The following is a 19,641-nucleotide window of genomic DNA, read 5'->3' as shown; positions in this document are numbered from 1 at the left end:
CCTACAGCGTTTTAATCTTTGCCGTAAACTACTTAGGCGAATGAATGGATAAAAATAGACAAAAAAGACATATACCCATACAGGTAAACCAGCATAAGGCCCAATACATACTGCACGCTATGTAACTCTCAAGGAGGTCGCCTTCACTCTTGATGGTGCGAACATTTGTGATCACCTTGGTGAGCCATTTTCATTCGGTGTCCATGATGGAAGTCTAAGGTTTGTTTTGAACATTTCTTGAATGTCGACAATGTCCATTTTGTGAAGTGTTTTTTGAAACCGCAAAACACACTGCGCTTTCTCCTGCATATACGTCAGTATGACAGCAGTATTCTCAAATTACTCTACCTGTAACAAGAGAAAGAGAGAGAGAGAGAGAGAGAGAGAGAGAGAGAAATCATATGCTGTCAGAGCACAATAGAAGATTGACCTCTGCATCTCCCGACACTCATTTTCTGTCGAGGCACATGATGAGTCACTAGCAGCTAATATTTTTCTTGTTGTAAATTACCCTTACGAAGGACCGAATTTGCGACCACGCACTCAAGGGGCTCCTTGCAAGATGTTATCTTCACGGATCGGTTCTCTGTTTAACTGCTCAAAGTAATTTTAACTTAGAACAATTTCACATGGCTATACCACCTGGCTTAATCATATGAGTCTCCCAGCCCACAGCTTGTAAATTAAAATCTCCACCTAAAGCTGTAACATGATCAACAAGTTTCTCCTCAACTGTTGCACAACTATAGTGCTCTGAAAGCATGTGATTTCTTGTCTGTCTCTCTCTCTCTCTCTCTCTTTTGTTAGTGGTAGGGTAATTTGAGAATACTGCTTTCGTAATGGCATCAATGCAGGAGAAAGCGCAGTGCGTTTTGTGGTTTCACGAAACACGGGCGCGCGTTATATTTCAGTGAAGAGTCCATGGCCGAGATATGCCAAACGTGAAGAGCTTCAAAGGATGCTACGAGAAGCGTAAAGAGCCTGGCGGTGCTGGCGCCATGGCAAGAAGCGACAGACGTGGAGTCGACATTGTCGACAGCGCGTGTACAGCATTTCAACGCAGTCAGCGGAAATCGGCACGTTTCCAGAGAAATAGGCATCCCTAAGAGCATTGTGCAGAAGATTTTACACAAAACGCTGCATTTCGATACATACAGAGTGCTACTCCTGCAAGACTTGTAGCCAGATGATCAGACGGTGACGAAAGAGTCGTCGGCAACGACACGCAGAGAATCCGAGGATCGCCTAGACGGGAAGAGCGACCATAAAAAACTTTACGAGTTAAGCTACCGTTTGCTACAAACCGCATAACTGTGTATAGGGTGGTTGCTTCGAAATAAATTTTTGTGATCAACGAAAGACTTTATCCTGTACAGCAATGTACCTACAAGAATAGAAGTTAGCAGGAAATCGACATACTGTACCGTTATAAAATTTGACGAGATCGGAAATACTGTTCTTTGTTCATGCATCGTTTAATACGAAAATCTTTTAGCGAGATTCCCTCTGTCCTTGTATCACTGGGTGCCTGTCTGGCCATCCGGATTTACGTTTTCTGTAGTTTCCCTGAATCGATTGAGACATATGCCAGAATGATTCCTGTCATCAGGACAAGACCGAATTCCATCCCCAACCCTCCCTAAGCTGAGTTTGTAGTCCGTGTCTAATGAATTCATCGTCGATAGGACTTAACAGCCAAGGCTGTACCGAAGGGGTGGTGATATTGGACCCCACCAAAGGCACGGGTTCAGAGGAGGAGCAAAAACTTACCGAAAAAAGAAATTACCATTTACGAGTTAACCGGGAGAGTTGCGTGAGTTTTCCTAACCCTCGTGGCTTGTGTTTCTATCTTACGCATATGAAAACAGGCTTTGCCTGGGTTCGTGAATGTAGTTGCACGTTGTTGTCATTGTGTCGTTTCGACCAAGTAATGAGTACGACAGAACAGACGTGTATCACTTAACAAGGTTCACACAGCTGCCGCTACACGGCTCGCCCACGTTCGACAGTGTTCTTGCTGCTACTTCGCCGCCACGCTATTGTAGAATCTGAGGACGGCGACCGGGTGTTGAACCAAAATAACAACCTACGTTTTATAACCGAAGGCTGCCGGCTGAGGACTACAACGACAAGTGAGTGACATGTAGGAAGCAAACAAAAACGGTGGCGGGCATAATTATGTTAATTTACTTGCCCCGCTAGCCATTATTTTTGCTGCTCCCATGTTTCGGTTCGTATTGTCTGATGCGCAAATAAAAGAAAAATTCAAGAATAAGCCTTCTGTGGTTGACCAATAATATTACAGGAGTTTGTAGTCGTTCACCTGTAGGCAGCCATGACTTAAGCTGAAATTTTTTCAGCTCTTAATTATAACCCTTTTCCTTGAATTTCTATTTAATAATTTGTACATCAATAATTTACGAAGAGCAAATGAAATCTGTTGATTATAGATCATACTAAAACTAATACATAGTGGCTGCCATAAAAATAAGACAAATTTCGTTTTCCTTTCAATGTATCTTTGTAATAAACAAAATAATTAAATACGAATTGCTTTACTACAAAGAAATTTTAATTTGTTATGTGCAATATTTTTCATCCGTGCAGTTCATTTAAATAACGTTTATCAATAATGCTGCACTATTATTAAACCTACATACAAATTCATAAAATTTTCTAAGTCAGTTTAGGAAAAAAAGAGAAAAATGTACTTATATGAAAAGAATGCGCTGGGGAGTGGAAAGCGCCGCGTTGTAGGCGTAGCTTATGCAGTTCTGCCAGCGGCGCAGAATCACCACGTCACAGCTATGTGTAAAACCCTAAACTTCCACTCTTCTCGGGTTTTTAAGTTTTGTAGTAGGGATAAATTCTAGTGCCCGATTCCACTCGTTGGCTTTGAGCAATGATGTCGTACCAGGGGCAAGGACGCTACATAGAGGCAATCGTTGCAAGCAGCGGATGAATGGTTCCAATGGGTCTGAGCACTATGGGACTAAACATCTGAGGTCATCGGTCCCCTAGAACTTAGAACTACTTAAACCTAACTAACCTAAGGACATCACACACATCCATGCCCGAGGCAGGATTCGAACCTGCGACCGTAGTGGTCGCGCGGTTCCAGACTGTAGCGCCTAGAACCGCTCGGCCACCAAGGCAGGCGCAGCGGATGATATTCGTAAACAAACAAATGTATTTCCGTAAACAAACAAATGTATTAATAGTATACGATAAAATTTCAATCACAATTCATGCGCGATTATTTACTAAGACACGAATTATATCGAAACGAACTGAAGATAATGGAAATAAATAAATAATAGCAAAACAAAAGAGATATAAGTGTGCGTGAAACAAATTATTGTCGTGATTTATGCGATTAAGAAAAGCATAGAGAACGTTTAAATTCCAATACAGTATAGTGCGGGGTGAAGCAATATTATAAAACAGCGATAATTTATAATTATAATTTCTGAATCTAACGGGACAACCGAGCGAAATTGGGGGGTTTTGGGCAAGGAGAAACTGAAATGTAGCACAACAACTGGAAAACAAGTAAATAATAATTAATATGAAATAGTAGCATGAAATGTCGAAAAATCGATATAGAAAGCCCAAAAAAAACAGTACACAAAAAACGAAAATTCACAGAAGTAACGTATCAACTAGAATTGACCTATATACATAATTCTAGTTACCGATTAAAATATTAGTTACTTTTTCGCTGTAGTTCAGAGAGTAATTACACTACTGGCCATTAAAATTGCTACACCACGAAGACGACGTGCTACAGACGCGAAACTTAACCAACAGGAAGAAGATGCTGTGATTTGCAAATAATTAGCTTTTCAGAGCATTAACACAAGGTTGGTGCCGGTGGCGACCCCTACAACGTGCTGACATGAGGAAAGTTTCCAACCGATTTCTCATGCACAAACAGCAGTTGACTGGCGTTGCCTGGTGAAACGTCGTTGTGATGCCTCGTGTAAGGAGGAGAAATGCGTACCATCACGTCTCCGACTTTGATAAATGTCGGATTGTAGACTATCGCGATTGCACTTTATCGTATCGCGACATTGCTGCTTGCGTTGGTCGAGATACAGTGACTGTTTGCAGAATATGGAATCGGTGGGTTCAGGAGGGTAATACGGAACGCCGTGCTGGATCCAACGGCCTCGTATCACTAGCAGTCGAGATGACAGGCATCTTATCCGTATGGCTGTAACGGATCGTGCAGGCACGTCCCAATCCCTGAGTCAACAGATGGGGACGTTTGCAGGACAACGACCATCTGCACGAACAGTTCGACGACGTTTGCAGCAGCATGGACTATCGGCTCGGAGACTGTGGCTGCGGTTACCCCTGACGCTGCATCACAGACAGGAGCGCCTGCGATGGTATACTTAACGGCGAACCTGGGTGCACGAATGGCAAAACGTCATTTTTTCGGATGAATCCAGGTTCTGTTTACAGCATCATGATGGTCACATTCGTGTTTGGCGACATCGCGGTGAACGCACATTGGAAGCGTGTATTCGTCATCGCCATACTGGCGTATCACCCGGCGTGATGGTATGGGGTGCCATTGGTTACACGTCTCTGTCACCTCTTGTTGGCATCGACTGCACTTTGAACAGTGGACGTTACATTTCAGATGTGTTACGACTCGTGGCTCTACCCTTCATTCGATCCCTGCGAAACCCTACATTTGAGCAGGATAATGCACGACCGCATGTTGCAGTACTGTATGGGCCTTTCTGGATAAAGAAAATGTTCGACTGCTGCCCTGGCCAGCACATTCTCCAGATCTCTCACCAATTGAAAACGGCTGGTCAATGGTGGCCGAGCAACTGGCTCGTCACAATACGACAGTCACTACTCTTGATGAACTGTGGTATCGTGTTGAAGCTGCATGGGCAGCTGTACCTGTACACGCCGTCCAAGCTCTGTTTGACTCAATGCCCAGGCGTATCGAGGCCGTTATTACGGCCGGAGGTGGTTGTTCTGAGTACTGATTTCTCAGGATCTATGTACCCAAATTGCGTGAAAATGTAATGACATGTCAGTTCTAGTATAATATATTTGTCCAACGAAAACCCGTTTATCATCTGCATTTCTTCTTGGTGTAGCAATTTTAATGGCCAGTAGTGTGCTAACGGTGAAACCCTATTACATTTCAGTTCACAAATTTCCTCGAAAAACGATCTACATAATGAACTATGAAATGACCAGAATCGGTAACTAGAACTGACGTATATAGCTTAATGCTAATTATCGATTCCAATATTTGTTAATTTATGTGAATTTTCGTTACTTGTGTACCGGCTGCTCTTTCAGGATTTCTGTGTCGGTTTCTCCACATTTCAGGCTACTGTTCTCGTTATGTTTCATATACCTCACCATTTATTTCATTTTCCGTTGTGTTACTTTTTAGTTTCTCCCTGCCCAAAACGCCCACTTTTCCGCGACAGTCTTTTTATATTCAATAATTATTACTGTTATATTAATGATATTTTATAATATCACTTCACCACACGCTAGACTGCAGTAGGTTTAAAGGTTATTTGTGCTTTTCTTACTCGCGTAAATTACAATATTAATTTATTTCAGACATGTATATTTCTCTCTTTCTGCTTTTTATTTCCGTTACCTTCAATTCTCCCCTCCCCCTTCCCCCTCTCCTGACGAACCATGGACGTTGCCGTTGGTGGGAAGGCTTGCGTGCCTCAGCGATGCAGACAGGCGTAAATGAGGGGTATCTGTTGAGAGGTCAGACAAACGTGTGGTTCCTGAAGAGGGGCAGCAGTCTTTTCAATAGTTGCAGAGGCAACAGTCTGTATGATTGACTGATCTTGACTTGTAACACAACCAAAACGGCCTTGCTGTACAGGTACTGCGAATGACTGAAAGCAAGGGGAAACTACAACCGTAATTTTTCCCGAGGGCATGCAGCTCTACTGTATAGATAAATGATGACGGCATCCTCTTGGGTAAAATGTTCCGGAAGTGAAATAGTCCCTCATTAGGTCTCCAGATGAAGAAGTCCTGCAGAGAGCGGAGGAAGTTCCAGTTCTTTGGAAGACGGTCAAGAAGAGGAGAGATATATGGATGGGACACATTCTGAGACATGAAAGTCTTCTCCACACTATAACGGAAGGCCTTGTGGAGGGCAAAAGGGCAAGAGGCAGACCTAGAAGAAAGTACATAAGCCAGATAATGCAGGACCTAGGATGCCGAAGTTTCACGGAATTGAAGAGGCTGGCCGACAATCGCACTGAATGGAGAGCTGCTGCAAATCAATCTTAGGATTGGCAACTTAAGAAGGTCTCCAGGTGGGGACTACTCAAGAGGATGTCATTATCAGGAGAAACAAAACTGATGTTCTACGGATCGGAGCGTGGAATGTCAGATCCCTTCATAGGTCAGATAGGCAAGAAAATTTAAAAAGGGAAAAGGATAGGTTTAAGTTAGATGTAGTGGCAATTAGTGAAGTTTGGTGGCAGGAGAAATAGGACTTCCGGTCAGGCGAATAGAGAGTTCTAAATACAAAATCAAATAGTGGTATTGCAGGAGTATATTTAATAATGAATAAGAAAATAGGGATGCGGGTAAGCTACTATGAACAGCATAGTGACGCATTATTTTAATCAAGGTAGACACGAAGCCCACACTCACTACAGTAGAACAAGTTTACATGCCAACTAGCTTCGCAGATGAGTAAGAGATTGTGGAAATGTATGAGATAAAAGTAATTATTCACACACTTAAGGGAGACGAAAATTTGATAATCATGGCGGACTGGAATTCGAAAGAAGGAAAAGGAAGTGAAGAAATAGTAGTAAGTGAATATAGACTGGCGGAAAGGAATGAAAGAGGAAGCCGTTTGGTAGAATTTTGCAAAGAGCATAATTTAATCGTAGCTAACACTTGGCTTAAGAATAATGAAAGAAGGATGTATACGTGGAAGAGACCTGGAGACACCAGAAGATTTAAGACTGATTACATAATGGTAAGACCGAGATTTCGGAGCCATGTATTAAATTGTAAGACATTTACAGGGACAGATGTGGACCTAGATGAACTGAAAGAACCAGAGGTTGTAAAGAGTTTCAGAAGGGGTATCAGGGAACGGTTGACAAGAACAGAGAAAAGGTATACAGAAGAAGAGGAATGGGTAGCTTTGAGAGATGAAACAGTGAAGGCAGCAGAGGATCAAGTAGGTCAAAAGACGAGGGCTAGTAAAAATCCTTGTGCAACAAAAGAGATACTGAATTTAATCCATGAAAAGAGAAAATATAAAAATGCAATGAATGAGGTTGGCGAAAAGAGAATACAAACGTCTAGAAATGACATCGACAGGAAATTCAAAATGGCTAAGCAGGAATGGCTAGAGGACAAATCTAAGGATGTAGAAGCATATATCACTAGTGGTAAGATGCATGCTGCATACAGGAAAATTAAAGAGGCCCGTACGAATATCAAGAGCTCAGATGGAAAACCAGTCCTAAGCAAAGAAGGAAAAACAAATGTCGAAGGAGTATTTAGAAGATAGGAGGAGGAGATGTACTTGAGGACAATATTATGTAAGCGGAAGAGGATGTAGATGAAGATGAGAAGAGAAATATGATACTGTGTGAAGAATTTGACAAAGCACTGAAAGACTTAAATCGAAACAAAGCTGCGGGAGTAGACAACATTCCGTTAGAGCTACTGATAGCCTTGGGAGAGGCAGCCGTGGCAAAACTCTTGCATCTGGTGAGCGACATGTATGAGGCAGACTTCAAGAAGAATATAATAATTCCAATTCCAAAGAAAGCAGGTGCTGACAGGTGTGCAAGTTATCGAACTATCGGGTTAATAAGTCACGGTTGCAGAATACTGACATGAATCCTTTACAGATGAATGGAAAAACTGGTAGAAGCCGACCTCGGTGAAAACCAGTTTGGATTCCGGAGAAACGTACGAACACGTGAAGCAGTAATGATCATACGTATTCTCATAGAAGATAGGTTAAGGAATAGCAACCCTTCATTTATAGCATTTGTAGACTTAGAGAAAGCTTTGACAATGTTGGCTGGAATACTCTCTTTCAAATTCTGAAAGTGGCAGGGATTAAATACAGGGAGCGAAAGGCTGTTTACAATTTGTACAGAAACCAGATTGCAGTTATAAGAGTCGAGGGGCAAGAAAGGGAAGCAATGGTTGAGAAGGAAGTGAGACAGGGTTGTAGCCTATCCCCATTGTTATTCAATCTATTGAGCAGGCAGTAAAAGACACAAGAAAAATTTGGAGTAGGAATTAAAGTCCAGAGAGAAGAAATAAAAAAATTGAGGTTTTGCCGACGACATTCTAATTCTGTCGGAGACAGCAAAGAACGTGGAAGAGCAGTTGAACGGGATGGACAGTGTCTTGAAAGGATGAAAGAATAAGATGATCATGGACAAAAACAAAACGAGGATAGTGGACTGTAACCGAATTAAATCAGGTGATGTTGAGGGAATTAGATTAGGAAATGAAAGCTTAAAATAGTAAATGAGTTTTGTTACTAGGGCAGCAAAATAACATTCTCGAAGCAACGAGGATATAAAATGTAGACTGGCAATGGCAGGGAAAGCGTTTCTGAAGAAGAGAAATCTTCTAACGTCGAGTATAGATTTAAGTGTCACGAAATTTTTCGTGAAAGTATTTGGGGTCTAGTGAAGCAGGGGATACAACCTGTCGGCTTTGACCAATGACGTCAGAATTGGCCAGAGAGCATTTATTACACAGATGAAAGAGCTGACAGGACTGTTCAGAAACAAAGGAATACGAGAGACGAAAAATATAGTTGACATCTATCAAGGCAAGTAGTATTTTCACTTTTAGGATATCGCGTGTTTGTGTCTTATTATTTCTGTGGAAAATGAAGGGGGAAAAATGGATGGAAATATTGGTAGCATAGAATACCTCACGTCACATATATATGGGTTGTATCTCGTACCTCATTTGAACTGTATTGGTTAACTGCAGTACGGGATACAAGTTTAGCGTACGTCGATTTCTTCGTTTTCGTTAGCATTAATATCCTGTTGTTCAGTTGAACTATACAGGTCAACTGAAGCACGGGATACAAATTTTACATGTGTTGTTTCTTTCGCCTCTGCTATCACTAATAGTCTGTTCTTACGTAGATAGTAATACTACCGATGGCAGAAGGAGCTGCGTACATAATATTTGTATTCCAATTTCCGTTCACCTATGTGTATGTACACTGCTAACGAAAACGTGGAAATGGACGTACGTCACATTTGCAACCTGTACCTCAGAAGCAATAAGACGACACACAATTTGCACCCGTACTTCACTATGGGGTATAGGTTTCTTTTCGCCTTCGATGCTAATAGTATCAACTGAAAGTTATAATTTTGATCACAGCAGTGACAATAGTATCATTCTTTAGTTGAGCTATATAGCTATACACAACATTTGTATCCCGCTCTCCAGTTGACATGCGCAGGTAAATCTCATCAATGTTACATATGTCGTTCTTTTCGAATAGGTAATGTCAGTGTAAAGGTCAACTGAAGGACGGGATGCAAATTTTAGTTGTGTAGGGCGTTTCGCCTTTAATATTGCTAGTACAGTTTCGAAAAAATCGTACTGATTGTAGTGCTGGGAAACGAAAGAACGACAGCTGCGAAATTTCTATTACGTACTGGAGTACACGAAAACATACGTAATGGTGTAATACAACAATGAAATACGTCAAAATAGTCAAATGCAGTAAAAGAAAAAAAATTGAAAACTGAACTTACCACATGGGAACTTCTTAAAAGAACCGAAGCTCACCTGGAAAGACATCAACAAAAATCACACACCCACATTCACAACAAACAAAATGATGTGTCGACAGAAGTGCCGACACAGTGTGATTTGAGGGGACCGCAATGCACGCTATAAACACACGAAGGATGGCGTGAGGTCTGAAACAGGATACGTAATGAATGCTATAAAGAAAAGTACGTACCTTTTGGAATACTTAACTTTAATCCATCCTTGTTGTATACATCGTTCTTGATGAGACATGCTTTATACGATAAGTATCAATTGCTATGTAAGGCTAATGGCGCCTTGCTAGGTCGTAGCCATGGACTTAGCTGAAGGCTATTCCAACTATCTGCTCGGCAAAGGAGCGAGGCTTCGTCAGTGTAGTCGCTAGCAAAGTCGTCCGTACAACTGGGGCGAGTGCTAGTCCGTCTCTCGAGACCTGCCTTGTGGTGGCGCTCGGTCTGCGATCACACAGTGGCGACACGCGGGTCCGACATGTACTAATGGACCGCGGCCGATTTAAAACTACCACCTAGCAAGTGTGGTGTCTGGCGGTGACACCACACAAAACATTACGAAAAGACACACACACACACACACACACACAGACAGACAAACACATTCACTCCCCACCCCCCATCCTAATGTGAAATTAGCTAACATATTTCGAGCGGTGCATTTGCCCAACACGTTTAACAAAACATTTCAACGGGCAATATGTTTGGGGAATATTACACGTCCATGAATATTCGTCTTAGTGATTTTGATGTGTGGAAATCCGGCGTTTCCCCGTCCCTACAAGAGATTTCACAGCTGACCATGCTATTTGTGCAAGCCCGTGTGGATAATGATCTGAATTCAATATTGTGATTAACTACGAGATGCTGATAACCCCTTTCCCCTAAATCCTTCTGTGAAGAAAACCCATCTGAAATTACAATGGAACCCTCTGCAACATGATCTTCAATTAAGCTGACCAAAACTTCCTTCCTTCGATTGAGTGCTACTTTAAACACTACATGGTCACCCTCTTGACCTGAAACTACAGCCCCCCAAGCCCATAATTCCACCTGAGGTTGTACTTCCTTTTGCCAAAATGCGACTCGTCAATTTCGACCATAAAACCCGGCCCCCTATATTTCATGTGTTCCCCACAAACTTCCCTACAAAAAGAGTACCAATCCACAACTGTACGCGTACTTGCACGACATTCATGGACACACAGCCACACAGGATATCTCAAACACCAACAGTACGTAATTTTCATAATGTCTCTCAAGACGAGCTTAGATTTTTCGAACCACGTCCCTCGTCTAATGGACCGCCACAACCGATCTTTGCTGCAGCGCCGTAAGTACGGCGACGAGATACACTTGTGAGGCGCATATGTTAGCCGCACTCACGACATCGAACATACTCGGCAACGAGACCTCACATTTGTAAAAAAACAAATCGTGGCCAACATGTCTACGCCCATAGCCTCTCTCAAATCATCCAGGTTCATCGGAGCAGATAAATCCATACCTACAAACGAAAATACTAAAAATTGTCCTGAAATAAGAAACTAATATTCGAAATTACCTCAATATCAGGAAGAATGAAATTAAACACCGAATGAATTGCAAACAACCAATTATTTAAATAAATGCACACGAAGAATATTTTGAGCAGTATGTAGCGATCTCTTTTAAAATCACATTCAATTATTTTAATGTACAATGATAGCGCTTATCCCTTCGACCATAGATATTGGTAGACTGGTCATGACGTATATTTCGTGGCACCAACATCTCTACTGCAATACCACGTGACTATTGGCAAAACAATGGTGGTATCCTGTTGTGCTTATGGTTGTACCGAGCGTTTTGTGAAGGGAAGTAACATTAAATTTCACGTGTAAGTATTATTAGTATAATTTAGTGGCATTTCTTGAATACTAATAAACTATTGTGTGTATCATATCCTTACCCAGAACGCCACACTTACGTAAATTGGCGGTTTGAAGTGCTGTGTGTGTTTCCTGGTGCACATTTCAATCGTATATATTTCTTGAAATGGTAAGCTACAAAGCTGCTTTTTCTCATTCGTATAGGTTTCCAAAGGATGAAGGGCGCAGGCAGATGTGGATACAGGCAGTGAAATGAAAAGATTTCAAGCCATATATATATATATATATATATATATATATATATATATATATATATATATAGCCGGCCGCGGTGGCCAAGCGGTTAAAGGCGCTACTGTCTGGAACCGCGCGGCCGCTACGGTCGCAGGTTCGAATCCTGCCTCGGGCATGGATGTGTGTGATGTCCTTAGGTTAGTTAGGTTTAAGTAGTTCTAAGTTCTAGGGGACTGATGACCTCAGATGTTAAGTCCCATAGTACTCAGAGCCATTTGAACCATTTTATATATATATATATATATATATATATATATATATATCAAAAACAAAGATGATGTGACTTACCAAACGAAAGCGCTGGCGTGTCGATAGACACACAAACAAACACACATACACACAAAATTCAAGCTTTCGCAACCAACAGTTGCTTCGTCACGAAAGAGGGAAAGAGAGGAAAAGACGAAAGGATGTGGGTTTTAAGGGAGAGGGTAAGGAGTCATTCCAATCCCGGGAGCGGAAAGACTTACCTTAGGGGGGAAAAAAGGACAGGTATACACTCGCGCACACACACACACACGCACACACACACACACACACACACACACACACACGCACACACACACACACACATATCCATCCGCACATACACACCTATATACAGGGTGTTTCAAAAATGACCGGTATATTTGAAACGACAATAAAAACTAAACGAGCAGCGATAGAAATACACCGTTTGTTGCAATATGCTTGGGACAACAGTACATTTTCAGGCAGACAAACTTTCGAAATTACAGTAGTTACAATTGTCAACAACAGATGGCGCTGCGGTCTGGGAAACTCTATAGTACGATATTTTCCACATATCCACCATGCGTAGCAATAATATGGCGTAGTCTCTGAATGAAATTACCCGAAACCTTTGACAACGTGTCTGGCGGAATGGCTTCACATGCAGATGAGATGTACTGCTTCAGCTGTTCAATTGTTTCTGGATTCTGGCGGTACACCTGGTAGTTCACGTGTCCCCACAGAAAGAAGTCACAGGGGTTCATGTCTGGCGAATAGGGAGGCCAATCCACGCCGCCTCCTGTATGTTTCGGATAGCCCAAAGCAATCACACAATCATCGAAATATTCATTCAGGAAATTAAAGACGTCGCCCGTGCGATGAGGCCGGGCACCATCTTGCATAAACCACGAGGTGTTCACAGTGTCGTCTAAGGCAGTTTGTACCGCCACAAATTCACGAAGAATGTCCTGATAGCGAGATGCAGTAATCGTTTCGGATCTGAAAAATGGGCCAATGATTCCTTTGGAAGAAATGGCGGCCCAGACCAGTACTTTTTGAGGATGCAGGGACGATGGGACTGTAACATGGGGCTTTTCGGTTCCCCATATGTGCCAGTTCTGTTTATTGACGAAGCCGTCCAGGTAAAAATAAGCTTCGTCAGTAAACCAATTGCTGCCCACATGCATATCGCCGTCATCAATCCTGTGCACTATATCGTTAGCGAATGTCTCTCGTGCAGCAATGGTAGCGGCACTGAGGGGTTGCTGCGTTTGAATTTTGTATGGATAGAGGTGTAAACTGTGGCGCATGAGACGATACGTGGACGTTGGCGTCATTTGGATCACAGCTGCAACACGGCGAACGGAAACCCGAGGCCGCTGTTGGATCACCTGCTGCACTAGCTGCGCGTTGCCCTCTGTGGTTGCCGTACGCGGTCGCCCTACCTTTCCAGCACGTTCATCCGTCACGTTCCCAGTCCGTTGAAATTTTTCAAACAGATCCTTTATTGTATCGCTTTTCGGTCCTTTGGTTACATTAAACCTCCGTTGAAAACTTCGTCTTGTTGCAACAACACTGTGTTCTAGGCGGTGGAATTCCAACACCAGAAAAATCCTCTGTTCTAAGGAATAAACCATGTTGTCCACAGCACATGCACGTTGTGAACAGCACACGCTTACAGCAGAAAGACGACGTACAGAATGGCGCACCCACAGACTGCGTTGTCTTCTATATCTTTCACATCACTTGCAGCGCCATCTGTTGTTGCAAATTGTAACTGCTGTAATTTCGAAAGTTTGTCCGCCTGAAAATGTACTGTTGTCCCAAGCATATTGCAACAAACGGTGTATTTCTATCGCTGCTCGTTTAGTTTTTATTGCCGTTTCAAATATACCGGTCATTTTTGAAACACCCTGTAGGGTTATTGGTAATAAATATCTCTCTCTCTCTCTCTCTCTCTCTCTCTCTCTCACTCACACACACACTATATATATATCAATGCGCATTGCTACTACATTAGAAGAAAGGATGATTTTTACTATCCTGGTTTAAATCTGACTTTGGTACAAAAAGGGGTGAATTATGCTGGTATTATTTTAAAGAACAATTCGCAAAAACAAGTGAGGGGTTTGATTTCTTATCAGGGTTTAGTTTTATTTTATACTTCCGAGTTACAAAACATACGAATATCAGAAACAAATACTGAATACCATTTGCAAAAAGGTAGTTGTATGGCCTATGTTAGTTTCCAGATAATAAGCTGTAATGTATGGGATAAATAATATGCTGCTACAAAAATCTTTGGTCATTTACCAAAAAGCATTAAAAGCCTGACAGATAGCCAACCAGCATTTAAAATCAAACTAAAAGAATCTATGAATGACAGCTCCTACTCAGTAGACGATTTTTTAGGTATAAATAAGTGATTGGAAGAATTGTCATGTAATGATAGGTCTACCTTTCATTAAACTGACACATCATTGTGAAGTATCGTATTCATGATCTGTGGAACAAGTATTCATGTAAGTAGGTACTGATTTTGTAGATATCTTATTTGATACATCTACGAAACAAACTGTTTAAGCGAAAAATGAGCTTTCAAATGAAACTGCTTTACGTTTTGTGGGTGAACGACACAACTGAGTTCGTTACATTCGATATGAACACGTGTGTTTACGTTACAGGTTTCGTTGTTTATGCCGATTTATGAAGTCTTTAACACTTTCTACAACCAAGGCACTAAAACACACACACGCAATATTTACATTTTATGCAGTGCATGACACGTATTGTCAGTAGAGAATGCATCTCATAATTGGTAACACTGAAATATTCGCGGCGAATGTATTGCCGAACATCGAAAGTGTTTCAGCAGTTCACAAAGTTCATTGTGAAGTAATGGCTGTAAAACTAAATTTGTACAGTGGTTACGCAATAATTTATCACTTCTAGCTGTGTTTACATAAGCTACATTTCATGTGGTGAAGTTAGCAGGAAATCCACTGAGAAATACTGGAAGTGAAATCAAGAATCAGAATGCTGCCTTGAACTCCCGCCGACGTTCTGCCAACAGTCACGTGATTCTATGTTGCAGCCACGCCAGATGTATAGCCGCTGCACTGCTTGCCCAGTCTATTAGTATCTATCCGGAACACAGAAGTGTTTTATTATCTATGGCTGAAAGTGAAGACAATATTATCAATGGACGATAAACAGTTTAGACAAGAAGAAAATAGAAGCTTTTGAGGTGTGATGCTACATAAGAACGCTGAAGATTAGATGGGTAAATCACGTAAATAATTATGGAAAAGAGAAATTCGTGGTACAACCTGACTAGAAGAAGCGGTCGGTTGGTAGAATACACTCTGAGGCATCAAGGGATCACCAATTTAATACTGGAGGGCAGCGTAGGGGGTAAAAATCGTAGAGGGAGAGCAAGAGATGAATACAGTAAGCAGATTCAGAAGGATGTAGGTCGCAGTAGTTACTCGGAAATGAAGAGGCTTGCACAGGATGGAGTAGCGCGGAGAGTTGCATCAAACCAGTCTTTGGACTGAAGACCACAACAACCTTCACTTCTTTTCGATATAATCACATGACCTGTGACTGTAATTTTATCGTATCCTTCATTCGTTTGTTTACGAATATTATCAGTTTCTTTCAAAGATTGCCCGCATCTCGTGGTCGTGCGGTAGCGTTCTCGCTTCCCACGCCCGGGTTCCCGGGTTCGATTCCCGGCGGGGTCAGGGATTTTCTCTGCCTCGTGATGGCTGGGTGTTGGGGTCTAGTGTGGCAGGGGATACAACCCGTCGGCTTTGGACAATGACGTCACAAGTCGCCAGAGAGCAGTTTACCATTTTCGCTTTTGCTGTTATGTTTCAGTTTCGTTTTTTTACTGATTGCTTAATAAAGTGGATCTGTTTATTCTATCTCGTGAGATTTTTTTTTAAAAAAAGCCAAAAAACACTTATCAGCTATTGAAGGGAGCTACAACACTAAGAAGAATCGCTTCTCGTTTGGCGACTTGTGACGTCATTGTCCAAAGCCGACGGGTTGTATCCTCTGCTACACTAGTCCCGGGTGTTGTGTGCTGTCCTTAGGTTAGTTAGGTTTAAGTAGTTCTAAGTGCTAGGGGACTTATGACCACAGCAGTTGAGTCCCATAGTGCTCAGAGCCATTTGAACCACCATCTTTCAAAGATTACCTTTAAGTAGCGTCCTTGCCTTAGATATGACGTTATTGCTCGAAGCCGGCGGGTGGAATCAGCCACTAGATTTGACCCGCGTGTTGTATAACCACAGTTTACGTTATAAAACCCGACTACATTTTGCTAAAGTTGTAAATCCTCCACAGAACACAAATATCTATTATACCAAACCTACAACTATGACTCACTTCTGAGCAGCTGCTCCGTCTCCTTACTGTACTTCACTACAGGACTGTTGAAGATACAGGCGCCTCGTACGACTCTCGTAGGCTTGTTTGACGACATTACTTATACACTCGTTTTTCTGTGGAGGCAGACGGACAACGTGAACACACAGAGAACACGAGTGCTTCTGCAATTTGTACTGCGCCCGTGCAGGGAAAAAGCCGCGGATTCCGAGGTAGAACTCTGCGACTCGCACATTTCACGGAGAGACGCCAGTCGGCGGACAAGCGAAACGCGGCGTGTTTACAGACGCCAACTCGTTGCTACGGCGACCGTTGCCCCACGGCTAACAAGCAGACGATCGTCGGTGTACCTGCACCTACACATATGCTCTGCAAACGACAGTGAAGTGAATGGCGGAGGGTACTCAGCGCTGAATCACGTTACAGTTTCTTCCCGACCGGAACATCGTACGTGCCTCTGTGGACGTTTTAATTAGGTTGATGTCTCCGCGGTCCCCGTGGGAGCGATACGTAGATGTTTCTAATATCTTCCTAGAGTCATCACTTAAAACTGGTTGTCGAAACTCTGTATGCAGGTTTACAAGAGATGTTGTTGTTGTGGTCTTCAGTCCTGAGAATGGTTTGATGCAGCTCTCCATGCTACTCTATCCTGTGCAACCTTCTTCATCTCCCGGTACTTATTACAACCTACATCCTTCTGAATCTGCTTAGTTTATTCATCTCTTGGTCTCCCTCTACGATTTTTACGCTCCACGATGCCCTCCAATGCTAAATTTGTGATCCCTTGATGCCTCAGAACATGTCCTACTAAAAGGTCCCTTCTTCTTGTCAAGTTGTGCCACAAATTCCTCTTCTCCCCAATTCTATTCAATACCTCATCATTAATTATGTGATCTACCCATCTAATCTTCAGCATTCTTCTATAGCACCACATTTCGTAAGCTTCTATTCTCTTCGTGTCCAAACTATTTATCGTCCATGTTTCACTTCCATGCATGGCTACACTCCATACAAATACTTTCAGAAACGACTTCCTGACACTTAAACGTATACTCGATGTTAACAAATTTCTCTTCTTCAGAAACGCTTTCCTTTCCATTGCCAGTCTACATTTTATATCCTCTCTACTTCGACCATCATCAGTTATTTTGCTCCCCAAATAGCAAAACTCTTTTACTACTTTAAGTGTCTCATTTCCTAATCTAATTCCCTCAGCATCACCCGACTTAATTCGTTACATTCCATTATCCTCGTTTTGCTTTTGTTGATGTTCATCTTATATCCTCCTTTCAAGACACTGTCAATTCCGTTCAACTGCTCTTCCAAGTCCTTTGCTGTCTCTGACAGAATTACAATGTCATGGGCAAACCTCGAAGTTTTTATTTCTTCTCCATGGATTTTAATACCTACTCCGAACTTTTCTTTTGTTTTCTTTACTGCTTGCTCAACATACAGATTGAATAGCATCGGGGAGAGGCTGCTTCTTTTTCATGCCCCTCGACTCTTATAACTGCCATCTGGTTTCTGTACAAATTGTAAATAGCCTTTCGCTCCCTGTATTTTAGCCTTGCCAACTTCAGAATTTGAAAGAGAGTATTCCAGTCAACATTGTCAACAACTTTCTCTAAGTCTACAAATGCTAGAAACGTAGGTTTGCCTTTCATTAAACTTTCTTCTAAGATAAGTCGTAAGGTCAGTATAAGAGATAGTTTGCGTTTATCTTCAAGCTCCTGGCGTTCTTTGTATACGATATTGCAGTGCGTGTGTTGTTCAGAATGCGATGCAATGTTCGTTAGGACATGGATGCGTGTACGAAGGAACGACTACGGCGACTACAGCCGTAATGAAATGCATGAAATGTGTTCGCAGTTGCTGATACAACTTTCAGCTGTATAAGGTAATGACGACAATGAACATTTGTGCCAGGCTGGAACTCGAACCCGGATTTCCACGGCTGTAGTCGTCGCAGTGTTGTTTCTTGGGACACGCACGCAATTCCGAAGGAACATTGCATCGTTCTTCTTAACACCACACGCACTGCAATATCGTGATCATCCGCCGGTACCAGGCAGCGACTTGTAATTTAAGTGCTCTCTGCTGTACGGGAATTACATAATGTACGTACGAGTACAGGGTGCGACGCAGAAATGACGACATAATTATGGAAGTCTGGGTACGGCATTGGAGTGTACTCAGATATCCTAATGACTGGTCGCAATAAGCGGAAAATCCGAATTCGAATCCCTGTCCGGCACAAAGTTTTATTGGTGTCATTCCATTATACAGCCGATGTTTGTCCATATTCTCAACTGTGAACACGTTTCATGTATTATTTATATGCGTTCAATGTCCCCGGTTAGTCCAGCTCGTTTTTGTTACGGGTCTCACACACTCGAACAGTATTTTAGGATGGGTCGTACGAATGTTTTGTAAGCTACATTATCTTTGTTAACTGACCGCATTTTCCTAGTATCCCGCCAAAGAACCAAAGTCTGCCACTTGCCTCAGCTATTATTGTGCCTATTCTCACAAACTGTTACACACACCGGGTGATCAAAAAGTCAGTATAAATTTGAAAACTGAATAAATCACGGTATGATGTAGATAGAGAGATACAAATTGACACACATGCTTGGAATGCCATGCGGTTTTATTAAACAAAAAAAAAAAAAAAAAAAAAAAAAATCCAAAGTTCAAAAAATGTCCGACAGATGGCGCTTCGTCTGATCAGAATAGTAATAATTAGCATAACAAAGTAAGACAAAGCAAAGATGATGTTCCTTACAGGAAATGCTCAATATATCCACCATCATTCCTCAACAATAGCTGTAGTCGAGGAATAATGTTGTGAACAGCACTGTAAAGCATGTCCGGAGTTATGGTGGGGCATTGGCGACGGATGTTGTCTTTCAGCATCCCTAGAGATGTGGGTCGATCACGATACACTTGTGACTTCAGGTAACCCCAAAGCCAATAATCGCACGGACTGAGGTCTGGGGACCTGGGAGGCCAAGCATGACTAAAGTGGC

General features: G+C 42.1%; 1 protein-coding gene across 1 annotated transcript in view; it reads right to left on the bottom strand.

The window, feature by feature from the left end:
• Positions 1-16,864, bottom strand: part of LOC124596100 (UPF0193 protein EVG1) — a 169,195-nt gene extending 152,331 nt beyond the window's left edge. Inside the window, exon 1 of the mRNA XM_047135106.1 lies at positions 16,613-16,864. Within this exon, the coding sequence (XP_046991062.1) occupies positions 16,613-16,709 (97 nt within the window). The 5' untranslated portion in view covers positions 16,710-16,864. The remainder of the gene's footprint in view (positions 1-16,612) is intronic.
• Positions 16,865-19,641: the final 2,777 nt, after the last annotated feature.

Source organism: Schistocerca americana, chromosome 2, assembly GCF_021461395.2.
Source record: "Schistocerca americana isolate TAMUIC-IGC-003095 chromosome 2, iqSchAmer2.1, whole genome shotgun sequence".
NCBI classification, from domain to species: domain Eukaryota; kingdom Metazoa; phylum Arthropoda; class Insecta; order Orthoptera; family Acrididae; genus Schistocerca; species Schistocerca americana.
Note: the sequence above shows the minus strand (reverse complement) of the source record. Positions and strands in the feature narration are given on the sequence as shown.